This window comes from Platichthys flesus, chromosome 13, assembly GCF_949316205.1.
Source record: "Platichthys flesus chromosome 13, fPlaFle2.1, whole genome shotgun sequence".
Taxonomy (NCBI): domain Eukaryota; kingdom Metazoa; phylum Chordata; class Actinopteri; order Pleuronectiformes; family Pleuronectidae; genus Platichthys; species Platichthys flesus.
The window spans coordinates 2,436,250-2,461,191 of record NC_084957.1 but is presented as its reverse complement, the minus strand read 5'-3'; the positions used below and the strand labels follow the sequence as shown (position 1 = coordinate 2,461,191).

General features: G+C 43.1%; 1 protein-coding gene across 4 annotated transcripts in view; it reads right to left on the bottom strand.

Moving 5' to 3' along the window:
• The window catches only part of LOC133967119 (collagen alpha-3(VI) chain-like), a 58,339-nt gene extending 45,630 nt beyond the window's left edge, over nucleotides 1-12,709 (bottom strand). For 2 of the 4 annotated variants that reach the window (XM_062402353.1, XM_062402354.1), the window contains exons 1-7: nucleotides 12,495-12,709; nucleotides 6,814-6,923; nucleotides 5,692-6,324; nucleotides 3,630-4,226; nucleotides 2,477-3,076; nucleotides 1,385-2,014; nucleotides 678-1,271 (exon numbers count right to left, since the gene is read on the bottom strand). In XM_062402353.1, the coding sequence (XP_062258337.1) occupies nucleotides 678-1,271; nucleotides 1,385-2,014; nucleotides 2,477-3,076; nucleotides 3,630-4,226; nucleotides 5,692-6,324; nucleotides 6,814-6,898 (3,139 nt within the window). In that variant the 5' untranslated portion in view covers nucleotides 6,899-6,923; nucleotides 12,495-12,709. The remainder of the gene's footprint in view (nucleotides 1-677; nucleotides 1,272-1,384; nucleotides 2,015-2,476; nucleotides 3,077-3,629; nucleotides 4,227-5,691; nucleotides 6,325-6,813; nucleotides 6,924-12,494) is intronic. The other 2 variants (XM_062402356.1, XM_062402357.1) reach the window with 2 other exon arrangements.
• Nucleotides 12,710-24,942: the final 12,233 nt, after the last annotated feature.

The following is a 24,942-nucleotide window of genomic DNA, read 5'->3' as shown; positions in this document are numbered from 1 at the left end:
TCGGTTTCCTGAGTTCCTATGTTTATGTTGAGTGTAGCAACGAGTTGTGATTGGATTGAGGGCAACTTGGAAAAACCAGTTACCTTGAATGTAAAACCAGGTTTGAAGGCAATTGTTTCCAGCTCTGAAAGACTGGCATCTCCCACTCCAACTCCCACTGACACAATTTCATGCTCTTTAAGAGCAAAGGCTGGGCCTCTTACATTATCAGTAGATGGTTTGCTACTTAGAAGAATTAAAATTTGGGGAACTCCTTCCAGTCTTCTACTGCCCCTGGAGGAAGTGAAGACACTGTGCCTCACAAACTGGAGAGCTTCCCCAATGTTAAGGCGCCTTCCTCCCCTGTGCCTTAAATTTCCAATGGCATTTAGGATGTCAGTCTTTGTCTTGTGAGAATTTAGATAAAAGCTGACCTTGGGGTTATCAGCAAACTGAACAACAGATACTCTGTCTTGGCCCTCACTGACAGAGATGCTCTCCACTATGCTCTTAATAAAGAGTTTTATATCTGGGAATCCATCTTGTGTGTTATCAGAGCCATCCAGTAGGAACACAAAATCTCTTTTTACAGCATCACTTTGTTCTAAGACATAAATAAGAGACCGAGTTATCATGATACAGCACAAAAACAGCCATCAAAACAGCAACGTGCAAATAGGAATCTAGATTTGTCTTACCTTGCTGCAGGACAACGGTAAGCTGTTCCCTGGGGAGGCTCACGTAGTTATTGAGCTTTTGTGGTACAGTGCTAAGCTCACTGAATTCCTTCACATTGAAGGCAAAGGAAGGGTTGTGTGAAATGTCCTGAATCTGCCTTGGGTCTGCATCCTTGACACCAACACCAAATGGTACGACTCCCTCTGTCTTCAGTTCACCAGCAGGCTCTTTCACATTGTCCCTGGACCTGCCTCCAGTCAAAACGATGAGAAACTGAGGGACGTTTCGCTTAGCTCGGCTGCCGTTCGCTTCAGACATGACGATGTCCTTCATGAATCTTAGAGCAGCGCCTGTGTTGAGACTTCGTCCACCAGCGGGTGCCAAAGAGTTGACAGCTCTTATCACCTCCTCTTTGTTTTGATAAGTGTTTAGGTAAAAACTTGCGGTTGGCCTCTCACTATGTTGAACCACTGAAATTCTTACCCTGTCTTGCGCAATGTCGAGTGGTTCAATTACTTTAATTATAAAATCCCGGACGTAGGCAAAGTCTGCTCGAACATTGTCTGTGCCATCAATGAGGAAGGCAACATCCCTTTCCATTCCCGGAACAGTAACTAGGGGAGAACAAAATTAACTCTTACTAAAGAAGCGTTTCATTACAGTTTGCTATTCTGACATTACATTCATGTAATTTATCTAAACATTTATTATATTGAAATAGACTCACCAGGTTCTTCTGTTTCCTCTATATAGGTCACATCTGTATCGCCAACCACTGTTATCAACTTTGGCATGATGACTTCTGCCATAGCTGGTAAAGTAGAGAAGCTACTGTCATGATAAGCCAAATCTGGAACAAAGGCCACTGATCTCAGGAGGGTGTCATCTGCTTGCCCAGAACTGACCGTGAAGGTCAAAACTCTTTCCAGAGCCGCCTTATCAGCTACGCTCTTGACCTCATCCTGGGATGGACCACCTGTGATCAGAACCAACACCTGCTGGACTCCTTGCCTCTTGCGTGACCCGGCTGAGGCCGAAAACATTTTGGCGAGGGCATGGTTCATGGCAGCTCCTGTATTCAAAACTGTGCCTCCAGTCAGCCTGAGTTGAGAGATTTTATTCACAACATCTCCTCTGTTGTTGTAGCTGTTCAGGTAGAATTCAATTCTTGGATCTCTAGCAAACTGCACAAGGCCAATCTGGACCCTGTCAGGGCGTACATCTAACTGGTTGACCACATTGATCATGAAGTCTCTCACATAGGGCCAGTTAGTATTGCCGATGTAGTTTGAGCCATCCACAAGGAAGACAATGTCTCTGATCACTCTTTGAGTCTGCACTGTGGTTATCTCCACCACTGAGGAAAAAGCACAAGAAACAAAGAATCACTCATTTGTAATACGATGTCTCATGTTTAACACCAACTGAATGTAATTTGCTCCTTGCTGCTAATATCTCAACAGGATGTAATCATTTGGTTAATTTTTGGGGAATCCGACTCAACATTTGCTGCAAAATCGTCCTTTAGTGTTTTGTGGTGGACATTTATACTTCCATCATTATCATCAGCAAATATCTACCACTCTGTCAATGCATTGCAAGATATCTCCACTGTATAACTTTCAAAATTGCAAAGCCAATCCTCTTGTTGTATCATGGTGCATTTGTTACCAAATTGTTGTTGTTGATGTTTCAAAATCTCCCTTTGTGTTCAGTAGGGTTGACTCTAATCAGCAATTTCACACATCACAGATAATTTTTTTTTAAATACTGCATTTGTTTTCCTTGAAATGTAAGCGATATGATTGGAATACAACACCTGGCTCTGTTGGTACTTCAGTCACAACCACCCCAGCTAGAGTGGAGAGTGCACCAATGATTGGATCTGGGATGGGTGGGCGAAGCAGTCCACGGAAGTCCCTCAGCATGAACACGATGCTCTCAGTGAAGGCAATCTGCTTCAGTTCCTGCTCGTCAGCAGCCTTGGAGCCTGCGGCCAGGGTCAGGACACCCATTTTTTGCAATTCCCTGGCAGGTGTTTCCACACTGTCACTGGACTTTTTACTGGTCAACAGCAGTAAAAGTTGCGGTATCCCCTGTTGAATACGACTGCCCTTCTCAGGGACTATCATTCGGGTTCGCACAAAGTCCAAAGCTGCTCCAATATTGACACTCTGTCCAGGTCTTGGTTTGATTGAGCCCAAGCCGGTAATCAAGGCATCTCTGGATCCATAGGAGTTGAGATCTATCTCGAGGCGAGGGTTATTGCTGAACATGGCCACGCCCACTTGAACATCATCGGGACCAATTGGCATGCGGTCGATAAACCGCTTGATGAATTCGCGAACAGAGTTGATTAGCGTTGCACCCATGGTACTGTCGATGAGGAAAATGATGTCCCGTTTTCCGACTACCAAGACTAAAAAGAAAGGAAGAATTCCACATGATTGAGAATAAAAACAAAGTTTTAGACAATAAATGTTAATAAATCTGTGAATATTGAGCTAACATATGCTACCAAGGATTTTCTGTCATTAGATCTATATTTTGTGTTTGTATTCAATCAATCGGGATGTGTGTTACCTAATACAGACATACTAGCAAAAAAAAGTGATGCCTTCTAAATGTTTCATCATGTAAATTAATTTATTTTATGGATGTTTTGGTATAAACAGTTACGCCTGAAATAAGAATTTAAACTCTCCATAATGAATAACCAAACTTATATATCTTTTAATTTAAATTTAAAAAATATTTCAGCTCAGAACACAGAGTTCTTAATTCTCACTTTAACTTTTTTATTACCCCCCGTCAAAAGCTCCAATCGCGATTGAAAATAAAGCAATTTAATGTTAAGCACAAACATATCTTACCTTGTACAATAAATTATATGAATTATGAGTTCATGCAATTGATTTATTCCCGTTTCAAAACCACAGTGCCCCATCAACATTTACAGAGGAGCTACATACCTTCTGTGAAGTCAGTATGAACTATAATGGTGCGCTGGACCACCCCGTTAATGTATGGGAGCAGCTGGTCACCCATGTTTGCCACTGCTCTGAAATCAGGGGCCAACAGGACAAAAGTTTTGTCTGTAGCTACTACTTCCAGATCTGCAGTGGCGGTGTCACCAATCGTCACGCCGAACGTGATGACGCCAGCCCTCTTAAGGGCCCGGTCACCAGCACCAGTATCGTCTGTGGATGGCCCAGCACTTATAACCACCAGCATCTGGGGCACACCCTCATCTGCCCTGCCCCCAGCTGATTCGCCCAATAGGCTCTCGGCCACTTCCTCCAAGGCAGCCCCAAGGTTAGATTCGTCGCCCCCTGAGTAGGCAAGGCCCTTCACGGCTTCCAGGACTGACGATTTGCTCTCATAGCTATTTAGATAGAACTTTATCTCTGGGTTGGAGTTGTATAGGGCCAAGGCCACCCGAACGGTGTCCCTGCCCACATCAAGGCGCTCAATGATTCTCAAAACCAAATCACGAACAAAGGGGAAGTTCGCCGCTCCAACGTTCTGTGATCCATCAATTAAGATTACTAGGTCGGCTGAATCTTGTGCTTTAAGGAGAGAAAGAGAGAACACAACAAAATGGAACTTGTGAAAGCGTTAACATGGTGGGACAGAGAGAAAGAATTAAATCAGAGAACTCGTGCTAGCATGTCAACGTCAAGTGATGTATAGAGTGAACAAATAATCACAACAAAAAACAGTGAAAAACACATCATACTGCATGTAGGCTGAACCAGGGAGACTTCCTGAAGTGATGCTGAGCTGTTTTCTTAGGATTGCTGTCAAATGTAATGTGCGATGTTTCTGGCCAATCGCACAATCTTTTTGGGATGAGTTTCAAGTGGTGTGGTGTTTTGTTTGAACCTCTAAATAAACAATGACGTAAAAGCAATTTTTGTTGGTTATAAGCAGTATAACAGCTTTGTAACGCAGAGGCAGATTAGCACTCTGGCACAATATGAAACCAATGGAATCAAACATAAATATTGATTGTCACAGTAATTGTGACAAATGGCCAAAGGAAGTTTCACTGTGACTGAAGGACTTGTCCTTCGTATGACCTCCACTGAGTTCAGCCATCCCATGCAGACTCTTGTTATGGACCTCAGATATAACGACCGGTCATGACCCTGTGGTCCATCCTTGGTGCTGACAGTTTGCTGTACTGGAGAATGTTAATACTGGACTCTTCTTCTTCTCATTCAATATAATGGACATGATTTATAGAAATCTGTGTATAAGAGCATTCTCCAAGTACTTCTTCTGTAGCAGTGTCAAAGATGGATCCAGGCAGGTTCATCACTGTTTCAAATACACAATATTGCATATATATTTCACACAAATAGACATTGTGACTGATTAAGACAAACATACATATGCAAGACATGTAAGCAGTGGTGCTTGGTTAGCTATTGTTAAAAGCTCATTGATTTTGAGTGAGTTTTTTTTAGTTTTTTTAGAGTATTAATCTTTGAGATCATCCTTTTCTTCAAAGAATGTTTTTAATCTGAGATGTTGTTTAATCCATTTTATCATTTTATTCTGCTGCTGTGTCTAAATGTGTACTCTCACCTACAGCTGGAGAAATGTGTGTCTAAAAGCTGGAGTAAGATTATTGCTGATACCTACACAACTTTATTAATTATCAGTTTTAACAGCATCTCGGAAGGAATATTCATAAAGCTTCAAATATGATTTACTGAATCCACATTTGATGTGACCTTACACAGCATATATGTCCCTGGATAACAACGTGAACACTCTAAGATGCAGAAGGTGTTTCAATCACATGCAAGTCTTACTGTGATTTGTAAAGTATTAGGGGTACAGTGAATGTCCTAAGACAAACCACGTGATGTTAATTCTGCAGGTGGGTAGTGAAAAGTTATTGTGGTTAAAAAAAAACATGTTATAATGTGTTAATGATAAATTCCAGACGTGACCACATATGCAGCATCTCGCTGCACATGTTCACATATTAGTATAGTAGTGACACTGGTCCCATTTCATTACCTGTCCCTCCTCCAGCCACAGGGGCCTCATTTGCCACCGGAGCCCCCCATGACTGGGCCACTGCGCCACAAAGACCCACTACTAAATCTTGGGTTATGTCCCGCAAGGAGAGGAATGAATCTACACTGAAAACATGAGTGTCATGAGGCCGACTAGCCATCTCCCTGAGCTCCGACTCCACTGCATCCTGAACTCCAACTGCAAACACCTCCACGCCTGCCATCCGCAGGACCTGAGCCGGCTCCAGCACGTCATCCTGGGATCGCCCGTCTGTTAGCACCACCACCACCTGCGCCACGCCTTCAGCAGCACGGCTGCCCGATGCCGTGGTCAAGTGTGTACGTATCAAGAATTCCAGGCCCAGGCCAGTGCGGGTTCCCCCACCACGATAAGACATATGCTTGATGTGTGCCAGGACACCCTGTGTTGTTGGGTAGCGGTTGAGCTGGAACTCAGTCTCAGGCCTGGTATTGTACTGCACAAGGGCAAATTTAAACCTGTCCTCTCCAACCTGGTGCAGCGATTGTATCAAGCTGTATAGAAAATGTCTGACATGCTCATAGTTCTCCTTTCCAATACTCCAGGATGAATCCACTAGAAAGTATACATCTGCTGCCAACCCTTGTGCACAATCTTCAAAAGAGAGTGTGTAGAGGACAGAATCAAAGACCAGGGGAAAAGATGCTTCGCGTTTTGTACCAAAACATTGTTTTAGTACCAAAACATGAATATAACTATCATGGTTTTACATGAAATTCTAGCTTTGACAGAATCATTCTGTTTGTTTATCAAAAGCATCCGACTGGACTTGGAACTGCGCTTCTGGGATCTCATTTAAATGTTTCTTTCTCACTGAGATACACTGTTTTTTAAATAACATTTAATATCATAGTATTCAATCTATTAACTTCACCACCAATGCTCATCGGAGTGAAGAAAAAAAAATACATTCTACACTTTGTACATGTTTTTGTTCAGTTAGAATAACCATAAATTCAAACAGGTGCAGATGCAGATTAAATATTTTACCGACACATTCATATCCTATTAAGCTTTGCTGAAAATAGAGAGAGATCCTCTGCAAAATGGTCACACTGCTGAGATTAACTTGGTATAACTTACCTTCCTGAGCATCGAGTTTTGGGAGGAATCCTGCGAACAGGACGCCCAGAAGCGCACAGAGCGGTAACAACCGGTGCCGCCTCATCTTCAGAGGAGAGAAGAGGCCACGCCTGTGAAATGAAAAACAACAAAAAACCTGCTTTAAGGTTTTCAACTCATATTCACATGGAGTTTGGGCTGTTGGAGCAGTTTGGTTACGTTTATCTTTGCAGGGATTTTTCCCTTTTGGAATGAAACAATGCACTCACAAATTTAGCCCGACCATATTTAGCTTAGAGGTAAACATTCAATCTTCCACACAACACATAAGAGAAAGATGAGCAGTGTAACTACTGCAGTGTGAAAACAACTTAGTTGCCTATCAAACCATTTCACTACATCACATTATCACCAGGCAGAGGAGAGCTTGTTCCCCTTGTCCAAATTACAAGATGATGATGAACAAGCAAAGAGGTGCCATTTCAAAACCTGACCTCTTAATTGTTTAAATCCTTGTTTTAACCTTATTTGAACCCTTTCATGCCCACAGCCTGTTTGACCTGAGGACATCAGTGCAAGCCCGGGAGGGACAGCGGTGGTACTGATCAGAACCACCTGTTAAAACGACCAGCCAGTGTGCAGTAGTAATTAACTCTGCTCGGCACGGACTGAACTTTCCACCTCACAAAATAAGTGTTACCTTGTTGGTCTGCAAAGTCCTGTTTGACAGCGCAGGGGGATGGATGGGGGGGGGGGGGGGGGGGTATTTTCATTTCAGATTCTTCAGTAATGTCTCAGGAACTGAAGGGAAGGCGGCCCAGCACCGATCTGATGGTGTTGAGTCAGGGCGTCAAGTTGAGAAAATAAAAACAACCTTTTGAGTTCAGCTATTTAACCTCAGAGGAAATCTTCCAAATCAAATTGAATTTAATAATGTAACCTCAACTGTATTAGCCAGCACTGAATTGTTTTTAAAGCAAAGTTGTTCATTCATGACTTGCTATCAAAAACTGATGCCAAATCATTCTCAAAGTGTATACACAGACACACACACACACACACACACACACACACAATCATGATTGTTCCTTAGCCCAAAGAGAAGCGATGGGGTTGTCGTCACCAATTTTCTCTTTCTGTGTCTCCAACTCACATCAGTCCTCACTAAGTGCGTACACATGCACACACAGCTAATCTGTAACATGTGAGAGCACCTGAAGTGACTCCATGGATCCAGCAGCTCGTTAACGCTGCCTGAGCTGGAGAACTCGAGCATTTCAACACACTGACGCAAACCGAAAACTGTAAAACTGAAATGTGAGAAAAAACCAATGCCACCCAAATCCACCAAAAACCTCCAGCTGGGATCTGGCAGACGTGTCATTCTGCAATCAGGGTTTCACCAACGCAAATAAACACAGACTTATAAAAGGGATTCTGAGAAGTAAAACGCAGTGAGATGGTAAACACAGCCTGTAAATGGTGAAATCTAAATGATGGAAAGTAACGGTTATAAGACGTAGAGTCGGTTCCTCTGGGCTCAGGAGGGAGGGACGGAAAGTTGTGTTTGCATCATTTCTCCCTAATCGGTGAGTCTACTTTATTTGAACTGAATGAGCTTTTTCTACAGTGTACAATGTCCCGTTCATCTGTTGTCAGGAGCTTCTTCAATGGAACATAGAGTCACAGGGAGTTTGTGTAAAGTGGAGAAGATGTTAACGTCATGTTGTGTCTTTAACTCAATGTGTGTGTCTTTAAACACCATATATAAAGCCACATTTGTTGCTTTTTTCCCCAAAATAATACACTCCCATACAACCACTGTCCTATGTTTGGCCGCTGAGCAGTTGGAGGTTTAGGATCTTGCTCAAGGGCACCAACCCACACAGGGCCTCAAACCAGCAACCTTCCAGGCGTAAGTCTGCTCTCTTGGTTTATGTTATGCTCCCTGCAGTAACCCAGTCAATAGAAAAATACAAATATTATACTATTAAAGAGGTCTTTCAACTAGGAATCAAGTTCATAAAGCAGTGACTTCAAAGGAAAAGAAACAGGAATTTGTCTCACTCAGTTATTCAGTGGCCAAATTCTACATCCCAGGCTGCACAGGAGAATAAAAGTCTGCAAGTGGAAGAGTAACAGTGCCTTTGTGTGTGAGTTGTGTGATCAACAACATCATTTTAGGAATGTTGAAAATACACTTAAAGGCGGAGGGATATTAACAAACTGAAAATTATGGAGGGGGCAGCTCAGTGTCAACTTGTGAACATGAACTGGTCATGAATTCCATTATTATCTAGATATTCATTGATAATCCCTCACTTATAAACACATACTTTTGGGCAAGCCATTTTAACACGGTAAGGAAAGGTGAACAGTATATTCTTTGACCAGAATCCACTTTGGCAGTGAGAAGTATATTTCCACGACATGCTGTCACCGGCCCCAAATGCCCCAGCTCCTTCACTTCGAGGACCTGTAACCTCCCCTGGACAGTGGGGCAGATGTTTGTGTTCTCCACTCGTGCTCACGTGACTCCAGGTCACTCAGAAGCCACTTTTCTGCTACGTTTGCCAGGCCCGGCCGCGCAGTGTGTCAACACCACGGTTTCCCTTCGCCGCCATAGAGGAAAACAGAGCAGCACAGTGGACTCCTGTTTTGTGTTTGCTGTTAGTGACATTTTGGTCTCTGCTTCTGATGGATGATGGCCATTAAAAAAATCTTTTTAAAACAATATAGGGGTTTTAGAAAGCTATAAAACTGTATTAATATAAATCCAACTCAAAGTGCTTCACCCATTCACCCACCAACATCATGGGAGGACCTCGGTTCAGTATCTTGCTCAACGACACCTGGTGATGTAGACTGGACGAGCCGGGGATCGAACCACCTACTGCTGAGTGGATGACCGTCTCTGCTCCTGAGCCACATCCGCCCAAATAAACATAAAATCGTCAGGAGCTCTGTGAAGCTTTAGCCTGTTTCCATACATGTGTAACATCATCATCATCAACCTGAGTCAAAGATGAGGAGCCATTTTCATCTTCTAGTTTTTTCCCTTAAGCTCCACACGCTGGTGCCCATGAGCAAACTGGAGCATGTTGGCAGCTGGACCTCACACACTCATTTATAGAAGACCACACACTAACACGCACACGCACAAACATACGCACACACACACACAAACAAACACACGCACACAGCAGCACACGCTTCCATCAGCTTCAGTGGCAGATTGTGATATTACCAACTGCACGTTCACCCTCTGCAGGTCAGATCAATCAATCAAGCAAAAACCCAAAGCAGATATAATCTATATTGTTGGATATTTGGATCACATGACTACTGAGCCTATCAATGAAAGCAGGGACACGCCCACTGAGAATGAATCAGCAGAACTCGGCAGCCTCCCTCACTTCTGTTCCAGAATCCATCAGCTCAATGATTTATTGATGATTTATTTATTTTTCCATCTAGATTCAGTTTAATTTGTCTGGTCAGCTTCGTTCCCACTGAAGAAGCCCCCCCCCCCCCCCCCCCCCCCCCGGGCCTCGTTAAGAAGCCAAATAAAGTTAACGAGGGAGCTGGTGAACATGCTGCAGCAGTTAGTAACCAACGAGCCAGATATCTCCTCCATCAGCGCAACATGGAGTGAATATCAGACGTTCAGTCAATGAACTTGTTGTTTTTGTGTGTGGACAAGAAATCTCTCTCTACAAGCCGTCCACCGAAATGAGTGAGACCAGTGAGACAGTAAAGGATGCGGCTGTGGAGCTGCTTCAGGCTGAGAGACAGCTCCACACTGCCCCTCGCTGGCTTCACGCAGTCAGGGCTTCAAACTCCACCTGAGACTTTCACATAGAAATCCTCTGCATGCAGGAATCTGTTACGTGACTGTATGGACCCGTGATTTCAGGCGTAAACGCTCCGACGGGCCATGTGAGGCACACGTGAGAGGAAGGTGGATGATGGAGTTAAGAGTTGGGGGGGGGAGTGGGTAGGCGGTTCCACACAGCTGATGTGTATTAGCACATCTGGCACCAAGCAGATGTTTGCTCAAGAACAATGGCCAATAAGGGAAATGGGGCTGAGTTCAAATGTTCAGTTTGACCCTCGTGCAGTATTAGTTATTATAAAAGCAACACATGAAAAAAAACGCTTGTAGGAAGGAACTCGATATTCATCGTTCACAGCTGAGTGGGATCAGTTAGTAAGATGAGGTCATTTCAGAGACTAGGGTGAACTTTTTTTTCTCAATCGAGACCTTGGAGCGTCCAGAGCTGGCTCCAGAAACTACCTCTCCCACAAGTACACGGTGCGCTGACCTCCAACCTGTGCATAGTTCTGCAATTGTCTATGGGTTTTTTTTTCTTCTCTGAAACTAGACCTCTGTTTAAAAAAAAAAGTTCCATCCTAGCAGACATCTGTGCTGCATCAGGGTGAAAAAAGAAAAGAGCTGGAGCTAGTGAACGGCCATAAAACATACAAATCCTGATTAATGCTGCATCTCCTGAAACCCTGAGAGTCAATGCGGTGGATCTCTGCCAGGGAGGGCTCAGATGTTCCGAGAGGAGCTGCGTTGTCCTGAAGCTCGTAGTAAATTATGTTTAAATACTTCAGATAAAACCAAATCTGGAGCACACACCAAATTCCATTCTGCTCTTCACCAGGGGCCAAGCTCGTCCCTTCTGGGTCTAAGCAACCGATTTCATGCAAACACAAAACTATGTGGAAGAAGAAGTTCTGGGAGAATTATTAATAATGGGAAATGTCCACTGTAATTTCATTATGTTGAGACTCAGAAGAATAAAACAACTTAATTTGTGCAGTAAATCCCAGATGCACACAGTGAAAGATTCCTCTCGCTGCCTGGGCAGTCTTGTAGAAGAGGTGGAAGATTAATGATTTACACCTGGACCATTAAACCCTGCAACCCACCACTAACACACACACACACACACACACACACACACACAGTCCATCTTTTTTGCCCACTGGTTTGAACCCCTTCTGGTTCCCCTGGTGCATCTGGCCACTGGTATGGAAAAGACTCTCTTCACACTTTTCCACTGCTGCACTGGTTTCTGAGGGTGTGGTTCTGGCTCCTGCTGCAGTGGAAACATCTATTCGTCCAGTCACTCCTCTCTGGAGCTCTCGGGGTGGGGGTGTGTGGAGACTTTGCAAATGAAGTGAATGATCGATTGAGTCACTGAAAGACTTTGCACAAGAAGGAGCTACTGAACAATTAAATAATCGATTGTTCTCAGGTTCTACTGGTTGCTGCTCGCATCGAACAAGAGGCACACAGCTCCCACACTGATCTGGAGTCAGATCCCAAGAATGTCAAACACAAGAGTAGCATGGCAAATACGTATTGAGAGAGAAAAGGAGAGCAGGCACTCCTCTCCACTCACATGCAACACGCAGGCTGCATGACATTGCTGAGGACGCCTACTTCAGCCTGGCTGCAGCTCACCTCCTGCCCTCTCACCACTAAAGTACAGGCTTCAGTCACGCTGCTGAACGCATGCTGTCTGATATTCATGAGCTAGAATCCAAAACCTCTGTGCAACACTGTAGTTATGACATCCATCATAGGCTCACATGTTATGACTAGAAACACAGTCGTGAAGTGGGACAATTCAAGAGTGCAAGAATCTTTCTCTGCAACTTTCTCCAAAATAGCAAACTTAGAAACTTACCCTGAGCTGAAGTAGTTGTGCTCCACTGTATTGGTTTTTTGAGAAGAAAGAAAAATCACTTATGTAAAATGCCTGCAAGCTGGACTTGTGGTCATTATCCTCCTGGTAAATTCCCCTCGCTGGCTTTTCCAGCACCTCCCGAGGGACGGTGGCTGAGCGGAGCAGTGATAAGGTCCCTGATTACAGAGGAAGGGGTCCTGAGTGAAGGGGGGGGGGGGAACGGCTGAGACAGAAAGAGACAGACACCCTTCCAGTCTCAAACCAGAGGAGCTGTGGTGCTGAGTTCAAGACTGGGATGGGACAAACTTCCAAACTCCTGGAGTGCTGCCACCTCGCTGTTCCTCCTCCCCCTTTCCCTAAAGAAAGGAAAAGAGAGAAAGAGAGGAGAGAGAGAGGAGGAGAGGGCGAGCAGGGGACTTAAAGCAGTAAATGAAAAGCAGACACATCGCCCTGTTTGGTCTGGACGTGAGCAGTGGGGAGGATGATGTCACAAACCTGGAGCAGGAGTGATTCCTTACCTTCTCCTACATCGAGCAAAGTCTCCCTCCCCCTCTGACAAGCCGCTGTTCAAGCCTGTAGGTTGTGTTCGACTCTCATTTTGGATTTAAAGAATCTAAAGAAATTTCCTATTGTTAGACAAATTATTCCGTATCCATAACACCAGAGTTGAGCAAAAGTATACACGTTTAGGACATTACAATTTGATTTATTAGCATGAATTGGCAAAGCAGGTTCATCCTGAAGTTTGTTTGTAAACTACGTCAGTTTACATCCCAGTAAACTACATCAGTTTACATCCCAGTGTCTCGCCAGCAGACAAATATGACAGGTTGTCCGGGAGCCATCTTGGAAACAACTGTCACCAAATAAAACAAGTGAACTCTTAAATCTCGCTCACAGGAATGTGAGAGACAGCGTTCTGGCCGAGGACTGAAGATGTGAACGCTGCTGCAGGAGAAAGACAGCGCCACGAACTTTGTTGTTTATTGCAACCGCAAAATGAAATGCGTCACAGCAATTGCGGCCTAGAACTTGAGTTGATTTTTTTTTTTTATTACTGTCTCCTAACTGAGGCCCATTTTGCAGAATAAACAGATATGATGAGATTAATGTGGATGCAGCAGATGGAATAAAACACACATGTTACTTATCTGAGGTCCCAGCAAATTACAACAATTTATTCTAAAATGTCAAAGTTCTTTTAAAGACATAATAAGTTTTAAAGCTGTGATAGGTTTTCTTTGTGTTACTGAAATCCCGTGTGTTCTGTCCTCCGTCACCTCAGTCTGAAGAGCATTCCGGCTTCTCGACTGTTTGGACTTTGCACGAAGGAAATAGCAGCAGCAGGAAGTATTTTCAGTGGAGAGACATCTGATAAAACTACTGTACACATCCTACCCTGCACCGGACAGGGTGTCTCTGCCCTCTGATTGGCTTGCAATCTGCCCCCCCCCCCCCCCCCCCACAAAAGAGATGATGATGGATAGCTGTGAATATCTCAGATTGGTGTTATGATTTATTTGATTTACTTGCAGTTAGTTTGTGTATACATTTTTTTGAATTTCCACGTAACATACTTATGATATAAACACTGAACTACACAATTGTCTGTGTGTCCAGAGACAGGAACTCTCAGCAGCACTTTGCTCGGCTGCAGCTGAGCAGAGGGAGGATTCCTGTAGTATTTGTCTGACACTGAGTTAAAACAGACTTCCCTCCCAGAGGTCAGTGAGCTGTGTGGAACTCACTTCACTCCACCTCACGGCCGAGTGAATAGAGGTTGAACGCTTCCCTCTCACATCAGGTGAAGGCACCGCTGTTACACATCTGCACTGGGAACCTAGTTTTTTTAATTTGGATTTTAGTATTTTGGTTGTGTGCTTTGGCAACGAGAGAGAGAGAGAGAGAGGAGGAGGAGAGGGAGGAGATAGAGAGAGGGAGAGAGAGAGAGAGAGAGAGAGAGAGAGAGAGAGAGAGAGAGAGAGAGAGAGAGAGAGACCATATGGAAGTGTTTACAACACTGGTCCACAGCATTGATGTTCTGTTGTCATTACACAAACAACACTTCCTGCAGTGTTGTGCTGGTGCTATAGTAACCGCTGCTGTGATGTCCAGTGAGCTGAAGGCTGCTCATCATGTTCTGATCTCAGATCTGATGATAGAATGTCAGGAATAACCAGAGATTCCACAGCTTCTTTCAGAAAAAGGTATTGTGCCTTATCCTCTGAACAATGTCAGTGGATTCGTCCCTTTGTGTGAAGTGAGATCAAAGCAGGAAGAGGACAGATCCTCTAGATCCACTTCTTCTTTTATCACAGGGAACATCTCAGCTTGTGATCGAGAACTACCTGAACACAGAGCCGTCACAATGGAAACCTCACGAGACCTCAGAGTGACCAGGACTGATAACTGTGATGTCACACTCTGCCTTCTGCCTGAGACGTGGAGGTCGTGAAGAGCTCACATCTGTGGAGAAGGATTCTTTGATGCGAGCCACCAAGGTGACTTCATGTGGGCGGATGAAAGTGCAGTTTGCTTCCTGTGATGCATTTTCTGAAATCTGACCCTGACTCTTGTTCCTGTCGGTTTAATAACTGCCAGCTTTCATAACACTGACGGTTCGGCTGTGAGACACAGATGACTCCAATTCTTCAAAACCTGGAATAAAAAGCCTTTTCTCTCTCCTGCATGCAGATGATGTTTTGGGAGTGGTTTGAAATGTGGAAATTATGAAGAGCGTAGAAAACGAATCCTTACACCCCCTAAGTGTTTATTCTATTCTCAAATCAAAGCATGAGACTCCCCCCCACACACACACCACACAACTGAAGGATTCAACCCGGTTTCTGGAAGCTTCTTTTCTCGCCTGTGAAGACGTTACTGTTCGGAACAAACGGTTCAGCGGCCAGTTTGGAGGAAAATGCACGTGTTGATTCCACCTACCTACTTATTTCCATTGGCGCACAAGCAACTACATGGGTGGAGATGGATGGACTGGCCCTGAGCTCACTCCCACCGTGCCTGATGAGGAAAGTATTAATAATAGCAGTAACAGTAGAGGCTCAGCGAGCTGCCAATGAGGGAGAAGGGAGTCACACAGAGGAGGCTTCTTCTTTTCAAACCACTTCTACAGCTGCCTCCCTTCAGCCACAACTCAACACAAGCATGAGCTCATGTGTAGTGTGTTGAAGTCGTGTTCACCCTGACCCACAGACACACACAGGTCCAACAGCTCAGCTGCATGTGTGTTCTCAACAGGTAACACTACCTCTGAAGCCGGGTGACAAGCAGTGATGCATCAAGATCAGGTCACCTGGCTTTGACCCGGTGGTCTTCATCTGCTGGACTGAGGCTCAGGCCAGAGATGATCAGAAGCTGGGTTTTGCTCTGTGGATCCTCTGGTCCTAATAACACTGTGGCAGAGCTGCTCCAGCTTTGTCTTTTAATTTCAGCTTCTGCCTCATAAGGATATTTGCTCAGGCTCAATTGGCCATATTCCATATTGTTGTAGTCTAATTGGCGTTTCCCTTTTTTTAAATATGCATCTTACTCTTTCGTTTTCCATCACTTCTCACCTGAGGTGTTTTCAGCCAATCACGCTTGTGATGATGAACATGACATCACCTCAAGATGACTACAAGTCCTTCCTGTCTCATGTTTCAAAATAAGAGCCTTGTGCTTTGAAAAGGATTGTTTCTGGATCCCTAAATCATGTCCCATCCCTTCTCTGGTCACATGCCATCATTTTCAATCATTTGAAGCTTCCTTCCTGTGAGGAAAAGGAATTGATGGTTTTATAATCCAAACAGTCTGATGGTTCAAGTTGACAGAGAACTAATGTATGTAAATGTTACTTATAAAAGGTATCAGGCTTTGGAGCCAACAATACTCGTTAACACAGTAAATTAATTGGTGCTGTTGGTGTTTTCTTGTGATTAGATCTGAACATAGGGTGATTGTTATACATTGGGGGAGTTCTCTGAATGAATATTAGTTCCCCCTGATTCATATTTTTTGATTTATATCTCAAATAAATGTAAGGATTATTCAGGGGGTGAGCAGGTCGCCCCTGAACACAAAAGAAGCAAATATTCATGTGATAGTTTTGCTGTCATCAGATTTCTTCTCAGGCTCACACAGAGTTGCAGACATCTCAGGAGGTTCCCCCCACCCACCCCCCACCCCCTGCAATCTGTCTAATGAGCCTTATCTATAATCATCTGATTATCTGAGTCATACAAGAGCAATTAGAAAAAGAAACCACAACAGGACAAAGTAACCAAAACATTAAGCCTGAAGGAAACACCCTTTGAAAACCAGGAATTCTCAGTAAAGTCAATGAAAGAGCAAAATATGAATAAATAACCCTGAACAAATATATTCATGATTACAAATGTCCATATGCTAAAAAACAATGTTGAATATGTATAATTACACAAAGGAGAGATCTTTATGAAATCATCTACACTTCTGCTACGAATATACACGTCAAACTTTCTTATATATGTTAACTTTTCTCTTTCATACTAGTATTTAACCTGTATTGAAGATTTGGTGTGTTTTTGTAAAAAATAAAACTACACATACATCCTTATTTTGTGTTTTTATTTTGTTTTCGTGTTCTTTTATTTTTAATTAAACTGTATTCTGCAATGTTCTCGTGCAAAATGACCCAAGCTGTTTTCTTACTTATTGCTTTCTCCATTAGGCAGTAAACGTGGACCGATCTTAAAACCCACAGATGTTGCTGACTTGCACCTGTGTGTGTCTCTGTGTGTCTGTGTGTGTGTTTTTGTGTGTTTGCACGCATGCTCAGGTGTTAAAGTGAACTGCTTACAGATGACTTCGAGTGGGGATTTGGAGCATTTCCTGAGTGGGGACAGAAACTTAATCTCCTGCCACATGCATCTTTTCCTGTTGTCTCTCTATAACTGTAGTGTGTTTGGTGTGTGTGTGTGTGTGTGTGTGTGTGTGTGTGTTTGTGTTTGTGTGTGACATTTAATTGTTAGGCATGTAATTGAGGTTAAGTTTTAGGGGAAGGGGCTGTTTTATTATAATGAGTGTCCTCACTAAGATAGAGTGCAATGTGATGTGCATGTGTATGACTGACCTCCTGTGAACCAGGTTGTGTTGCTGACTCTTAAAACAACATTTTTCTCAAGTGAGGTCACTTTGACCAGACTGAAGCTAAACTGAAGCTCTGACTACTCGCTATCTAAAAAGGTATCTCTTTCTAGCATACTTTCATCTATTTGAAACCAAATATTTATAAAAGTCTGTGTGTGTCTGTTTGTGTGTTTGTGTGTGTGTGTGTGTGTGTGTGAGCGCACACGTAGCTTGGAGACAAGTTGTGCAGAAACAAGGCAAAGAACAGCTTCTACAGATTGTTTCCTCTGCAGGGACGAACCCCCGTCCCTCCACCAGGAGACCTTCTGCTGTGTCTGCTGCAGATGCTCTCATCTGTTTAATCTGATCTCCTCCCCGAGCTGCACGGCTTCAACACAACGTGTGTAACTGCAGATCAGCAGCGACCATCAGGGTGAGGCAGACGAGCATCTGGCTTTTCCAAATTCTTCCTTTACCTTCAACTACAAAGCTCGTCATTTCATCATCTGAGGAAATTATGGGCAGACACTGAAACATGGAATCATTCCTCAGGTGGGAGGACGGCATGAAAGAGTCCTGGTCCAGGTTCCCACCTAATGTGCTTTATTAAACCATATGCTGTGTTGTTTGTGAAATAAACAATGGAAACAGTGATTGGAAAAACATGGAGGATCATGGTGAGTAAATGTCTGGGATTTTGTTCAGTAGAAAAAATAGTTGTTATCTGCACTGAGATGCAAATCGTTAACAAACTGAATGATTCACAGATTTGTTTTCAGCTAAAACAAAAGCACGATGAATGGAAACTGGTCACTTGAGAACTTAAATATCCAAATATCGAATTCTTTATATATTGTATATGCGAAATTCTATATAATGTAAGTATATGGTATGAGTCTCACCTAGTGATAGTATTGCTATTTCCTATTCCTGTTATTTCTTACAGTTTCAAGTCAATGTGACATTAAAGCAGACAGGCAACAACTTGAAGTGAGGACTCAAAAATAAATGAATAAAAAGTGTCTCAGGCCCACGAGGAGAAACAACATGTGAATGTGCTGCACACGTGAGGAGCACAGCTGCAGACCATCCGGTGCTGATACAGTTTCCTTTGATTTCCCTCACTCGCTCGGACTCAACACTGATATTCTGGAACCACACCAAACAGTCCAGATGATCCAGTACGGGGAACCTCCCACTGACGTGGCCCTGCACTTTCAAACTAGAATCCTCAGTGCAGCCGCTGCAGAACACTGAAGATGTAAAAACTTGAACGAAAGATATGTTTTTATTTGAGTCTCCTGATGCATTCAAACATTTTGTTAGAGTGTTTTCTGCGATAATACAAATTATAATCAAAAGAGAGAAATAAAGTGGAATGATCCAAGTGCAGGAAGGTATCTGATCGTTGACTTTGATCACATGCACACAAGCTGCATTCAGCCTTTGATTTGAGAAACTCTTCCAAAGGCTTTATGTTGAGACAGGTGACCAGGCTGGAGCATTCTGCTGTAGACAGGGAAATTGTCAACATAATAAAAAGATTAAATTATCACTGTTGAGGGACGTCTGATTATTGATGATCCAGTATTTCAGTGTGAGCAGCTGACTGACGTTTCGATTTCTAGAGCACGTCTGACTGACTCTCTGTCTGTGTGTATGTGGTTTTAAACATTCATCTAAATCACCAGAGAAAGTGACTCATTTTCATAAACACGGTTCTTCCTGGTCCTATATAAGATTTAGGTTTGATGTGTCTCTTGTTTGGACATTAAGTTTGGACTTGAGAGGATTACTGGTCTCACAGGAAATGCAACATTCTAAATCTGAAGGAACCAGTCATGTCAGTCCAAGTTTCATTACTCAATTATTTCTGCTTGAGTCGCATTCACATGGCTCCGCTCTATTTATCTAACAAACCGCTCTCTGACAGGAGCAGTCACATGATGCACACATATTTCCACATCCATTTTGGGTTTGGAAAATCCTTCTGGAATATTCCCTCTCTTTGTTTTCCCACAGAAAACCTCAGGCCCTTGTTGCAGCTCTTCCTACATGAAGCCGGTTGAGCAACTGACCGTACCTTCCTCCCACAGCCGCACACTCCCACTCCCACAATCCTACTGGGAGGTAGAAACCTGTGAACTGGGACCAGGTACTGGAGTTTTGTGAAAGTCATGCACAACTGATGCTTTGAAGGTTTTGTGTTATCAGCACTTTACCGAGAGATTATTTGTCAACAGGGAAAATGTAACCTTGTTGTTGTTGTGTTTTTATTCAAACTTTCTGGAAATGTCTGAGCTGCAGTTTCTTTGGCTCCAACAAATCCCCACAAGGAAACGAGCCATGGACTCAATGTCTCTCCAGCACTTAACTGCTGCTGTAACTGGCTTCTGCTGTATCACATCTCCCCCCCGACCCTGCCAAGTGCAGCCGCACAGCCCCCCCCCCCCCGCTCCCAGTGCCTCTCTGACTCACCCATCCAGCTGAACAATACCCACCATTGAACTCTCGACGGGTGTCTCTAATTAGCAGCTGGAATCCATTAATGGTGTGTATCCCGTAGCCATGGTCACTGTAGGAACTTGCATACTGTACATGTTGATGAATGAAAATACATTTCATCGGAGTCGGGATGGAAACGCGGTCGCACCCGGCCTCTCGTCCTGAAAAGGCCTTTTACTCGTTCACATCTCTTAGGAGCTGACTCATTGTAGAGTTACCTTTTCCTCTCCGGCTCCACGACGGCTGTTTAACCTGGAGGATTTAGGATTTACATGATTTGGATTCAATTTCCTCGGCTCGGTTTACATCTGGGAATAATTCATCCCCCCCGTTTCGGCCTTTGACTTTTGTTGTCTTCCGCCTGTCTTCATGTCACATACGGCGGTGACACTGTGTTAAACACTGTGTAGAAGAGGGGAGGGGGGGGCGTTCAAATTATGACTCACCGTAAATCAAACTGCAGCCGCGGCCACATGGATACAGAACCAGCAAAGTGAAATTGGAGTTTTCAGTAAACATGAAATAGAGCCCCCACACCCCCCCACTCGCTGATAGAAGGCCCAGGCTGCAGCATGTAATCATAAAAACCTGAACCATGTGGCAGGGAGGGGGGGGGGGAGCTGTTACATAACGGCAGAGGAACTCCCCTCACTTCAACACGCCAACTAACACCACTTGGTGGAGCTCTGTATTACAGCAGCGATTCTGCCATTACACTCGTTACACACTGTATTATTACAACTTCCTGTTACTTCAGGAAGTGGATTTGACAGCAGGTACATTGATCTGACCTTGTATGAATCCTATGAATCATAATGCTTTGTGCTAATTGTGTTGCTTATCAGCGTGTCACTGCAGAGGCAATTTGTTCATATTAAAATCTTTTATTTCAGGTGTGTCTTCTGAGTGTGTTGAGTGAGCAGGACCAACACATCTTACTGAAGCAGAGCAGGAGAACTGGACTCCAGAGTCCTGACAGAAGAAATCATTGTAGCTCTTATGATGAATATCAGCCCTGACAGCAGCTGGGGCTGCCAAATATAATAATGTGATTTCACCGATACATCTGGTAAAACTCAATTTCCTGTATAATTAGGACTTTTCTCAGTGATCCTGCAACACAACTGATTTATTAGGTCTCAGGCCTTCTGTCAGATGTTAGAGGATAATTCTACTTTATTATTGGTCGCAGCTTCTAAGCTATCAACTCCATACTCACTGTTGCTCTGTTTGGTAAAAGATCTGTCAACTCAGTGACACTGGAATGATGCAGTCATGGTTTAACCAGATCATCTTAACCATATATTTGAGGTTCTTCTAACAGTTCTACAGTGAAAAGAGAGATGTGGAAACTGTTGGGGTGAAATAATTGACACTGTCATAAGTTTCTCTCTTAAGGGAGAAGTTGCAATAAACTGTGCACATCCTTTTTTATTTAATTTTAGTCCGATATCACCAAGTCTTTGAATTGTCTTCTATCTGCAGTTGTGGCGAAGTTCATTCCAAGACTTTTTGCACTTCCTCCATTTGTGTGACTTACGTTGATTATGATTCAGCAGGTGAAATATCTCTGAGGCCGGAGAACTTGGAAAGAACATGATGATGCTCCCAGCTGCTGCCCCCAGTGACCCAGTGTTGTTGAAAGAAGCGTTGGTGGGAACACTGGACCCACAGGACAACCACTGATAGAAGGATCTATGAGTCTTTCAAAGATGTTCCCATTCGATGTTGCAGTATCGTACACGCCGTCGTTTCCAACACAAAGCTGGCACTGAGTTATTCCCAGTAGTTTAAGGTAAAGGTGATGATGTGATGTTGCTGGTTGTTGTTGCTGCATTTCAAAATAAAAGCCACTTGACGATGGCTAAAGGTATTTTATCATCAGAAGGGCTTTTTAATGAAGTTTTAATCATGTACAGGGTTAAAGGAACAGAAATAACTTCAGGTAATAAAACAAAAGCAAGAAAGTAAATATAGTTATTGGTCTGTATATAATATGTGATTTTATATACCCATTTTGAATATGCAAATGTGTGTGCACTACAAATAGATCTAAACTATTTCCAATGAACAGATAAATAACATGAGTATATTGTATGAAATGAAGTCATTCATTTGTTTGTGGGTAACTGAAATTATGTGTATGAACATCACATGGCTCATTATCTTGCTGCATTATCTTTATATTTCTCTCTCTCACTCAGAACAATGAACCCAAACTTCCACACAATAAAGAACCAGAGGGAGACGGATTAAGATTCATATTTCCTCTGTAGTTTCAGACAATCTGTACATGAACCATGTTTGTTGCAGCACTGGAACTCCTTCCATAATGAGCCTTTGTCACTTTCACATTAGATGAATATGCATTGGCAGCCACCAGTGTCCAGCTGGACGAGTGAGGGGAAACTTTCCAGTAGAGAGCTTGCAAAGTTTTTAAGTGGGGGATTCCTATAAAACTGTTGGCACCACAATGCCCATTAGAAAAAAACACACAAAGAGCCTTTGAATATAAGATTTCTATCTCTGTTGCAATTCTCACTCGGTCACTACACTTTTCAGTGAGATGCAGTGATTCCAAAATAACACCATTAAACAGAGGAAACCAGTCCACACCTCCCAGGCGATGCTGGATCTTAAAAACAGGCACATTTAACCAAAAGCCTTTCAGGAATTCATATATAACAAGGACAGTAGGACGGTGGTTTACTCTGTGAGTGTGTGTGTGTGTGTGTCTGTGTGTGTGTGTGAGTTCAGTTCAGTTCAGTGCAACCAGTACACCAATAGGGGGAGGTTTTGCACCACCCTCCACTTGCACATTAAGACTCACTCTGCCACTCGTCTCTCCTCGGCACTAACGGCCGGCCCCTCTCTCAAGCTCCTCAGGCGGCTGCTCTGAGGAGCCCCCCCCCCCCCCCCCAATGAGCCTCTTCTACTGGCAGGTAGACGAATCCACCAGGCCTTACCTGTACAGGCTGGAGAGACTGGGAATGACAACAGACTTGGCCAAGATCTCTATATATATAAAAACAGACCATTTACCATATCTGTTGAACACGTCACAAACATAAATACACTTTGTGTACCTGTTTTAAATAATTGCACTCGCCTTATGTGTGTTTCTGTTGAGTGAATCCATTAATTTGTTTTGACAAAGTTTTTATTGTGAAATATTTTCAGTACCAGCAAATGCACAGCTTCATACAGTCGAGTTTGGGCTTTTCTTTGAGTACTTTTATTCATAGAAATACATAATCATACTAGAAGCCCACCCTTTCCCTGACCTCCTCTACCTAAGGACTGAACAGAATATGGATCTACATCACAACTATCAGATTATTTACGGTCTAATTTACTATATGCACTTACATTTTGTTGATTATTGCTATTATGGGATGGAACATACCGGATACGATGCCAAACCTTCACAATGACTTCAAGAGAAGGATCATTTCAACCCTGAGCATTATTTATTCAGAATTCAAACATCCTCAATGGCATTTAGGGATTTATTTAATTGAAAGTAAACACTTTAGAACAGGATTGTGTGTTTACTTACTCTCTGTGACACAAGTTACCTTTAAAGCTTGAGTTGTTTTTCTTAAGTCAAACGTGCAAACCGGTCAATCTCATGCCGGATTTACACACTAGCTTGTTTGCACTGGGTGGCATCCAAGATAAAACAGGCAGGAACTGAATGTGCTGAAGCCAAACCTTAGTTTGTGTTAATGTGTTGGTTATTCTCTGTGTGAGGCTCTTGAAGTTTTATCAGGTTTCTCTCTCATCAGGTTTTGTACATCCTGACTGACCATCTTTATGTATCTTAAAATGTATTAAAGTTATTATAAGTGCACAAACCAGATGTGTAAAAATGGAAATTAGTTGAGAAAGTCTGGATTTTGTCAAATCTACTGCACATTACACATGTTGGCAAAATTCAAAAAACTTTACAATCATCCACATACATGACAGAAAGTATTTAAAGGGATGTCACAGTCATGGTTATAAAATACAGGTGAGGGAAACATGGTTTTTTCCATTTGCAAATATGTTATTCTATTAAATTAAAAGATATTTTAATTCCCAAACTATCCAGGCTCAGTCTGAATTGTAGGAAACTTCTTCCAGAGTCAGATTCATGTGTTTACTCCAGGGGAGGCCGACCGGACCTGATGCTGGTCGAGCAAACAAGAGAACTGGACGGTCACCTGATCGAATCAGCCTCTGACGAAGGGAGGAAACGAGGGGAAATTGTTGTGTTTATGAAAAGGAAATAAATTAATTAACATTTATGTTGAAGTTTTGATGTCACCATTTAGATTTGTCTTTTTATTTGGATTCTGAATGTGAGGTCACGTCCTGGATCGGGAGTTCCCTGTCTTCTCTCACTCCTCCCAACCCTGTGTTCATATGAGGTGAACTGTCATGATATGGAAACGTATTCCCTCCCAGTCTTAATCCCAGTTGTAAATGTTTGGCTTCAGGCTCTTGTTTCCTCTCTAATAAAGGAAGGTTGACCCACCCACTGGACAAATAGGTCCTCCACTTATATTCTGTCTCTTAAGTATCCTTAACGACCGAGTGCCCTTTGAAACCAAACACTGCATCACGTATTGACACCGGCACAAAAGTTAAGAAAGTGTTTTTGTGTTCTCCTTCTGCTGCTGTAACTTCATGAGGCTCAGAGTTTTCCACAAAAGACTTAAATCCAGGATATCAGGTATTAAAGAGAAGCTGCTGGTCAGTTAGTGTTGAGGATGCACTTCACCACCTCCAGTCACATCCCTGACATGTGACCAGTGACTTAAACCCAACATTCAGATACTGGGCAAGCAAA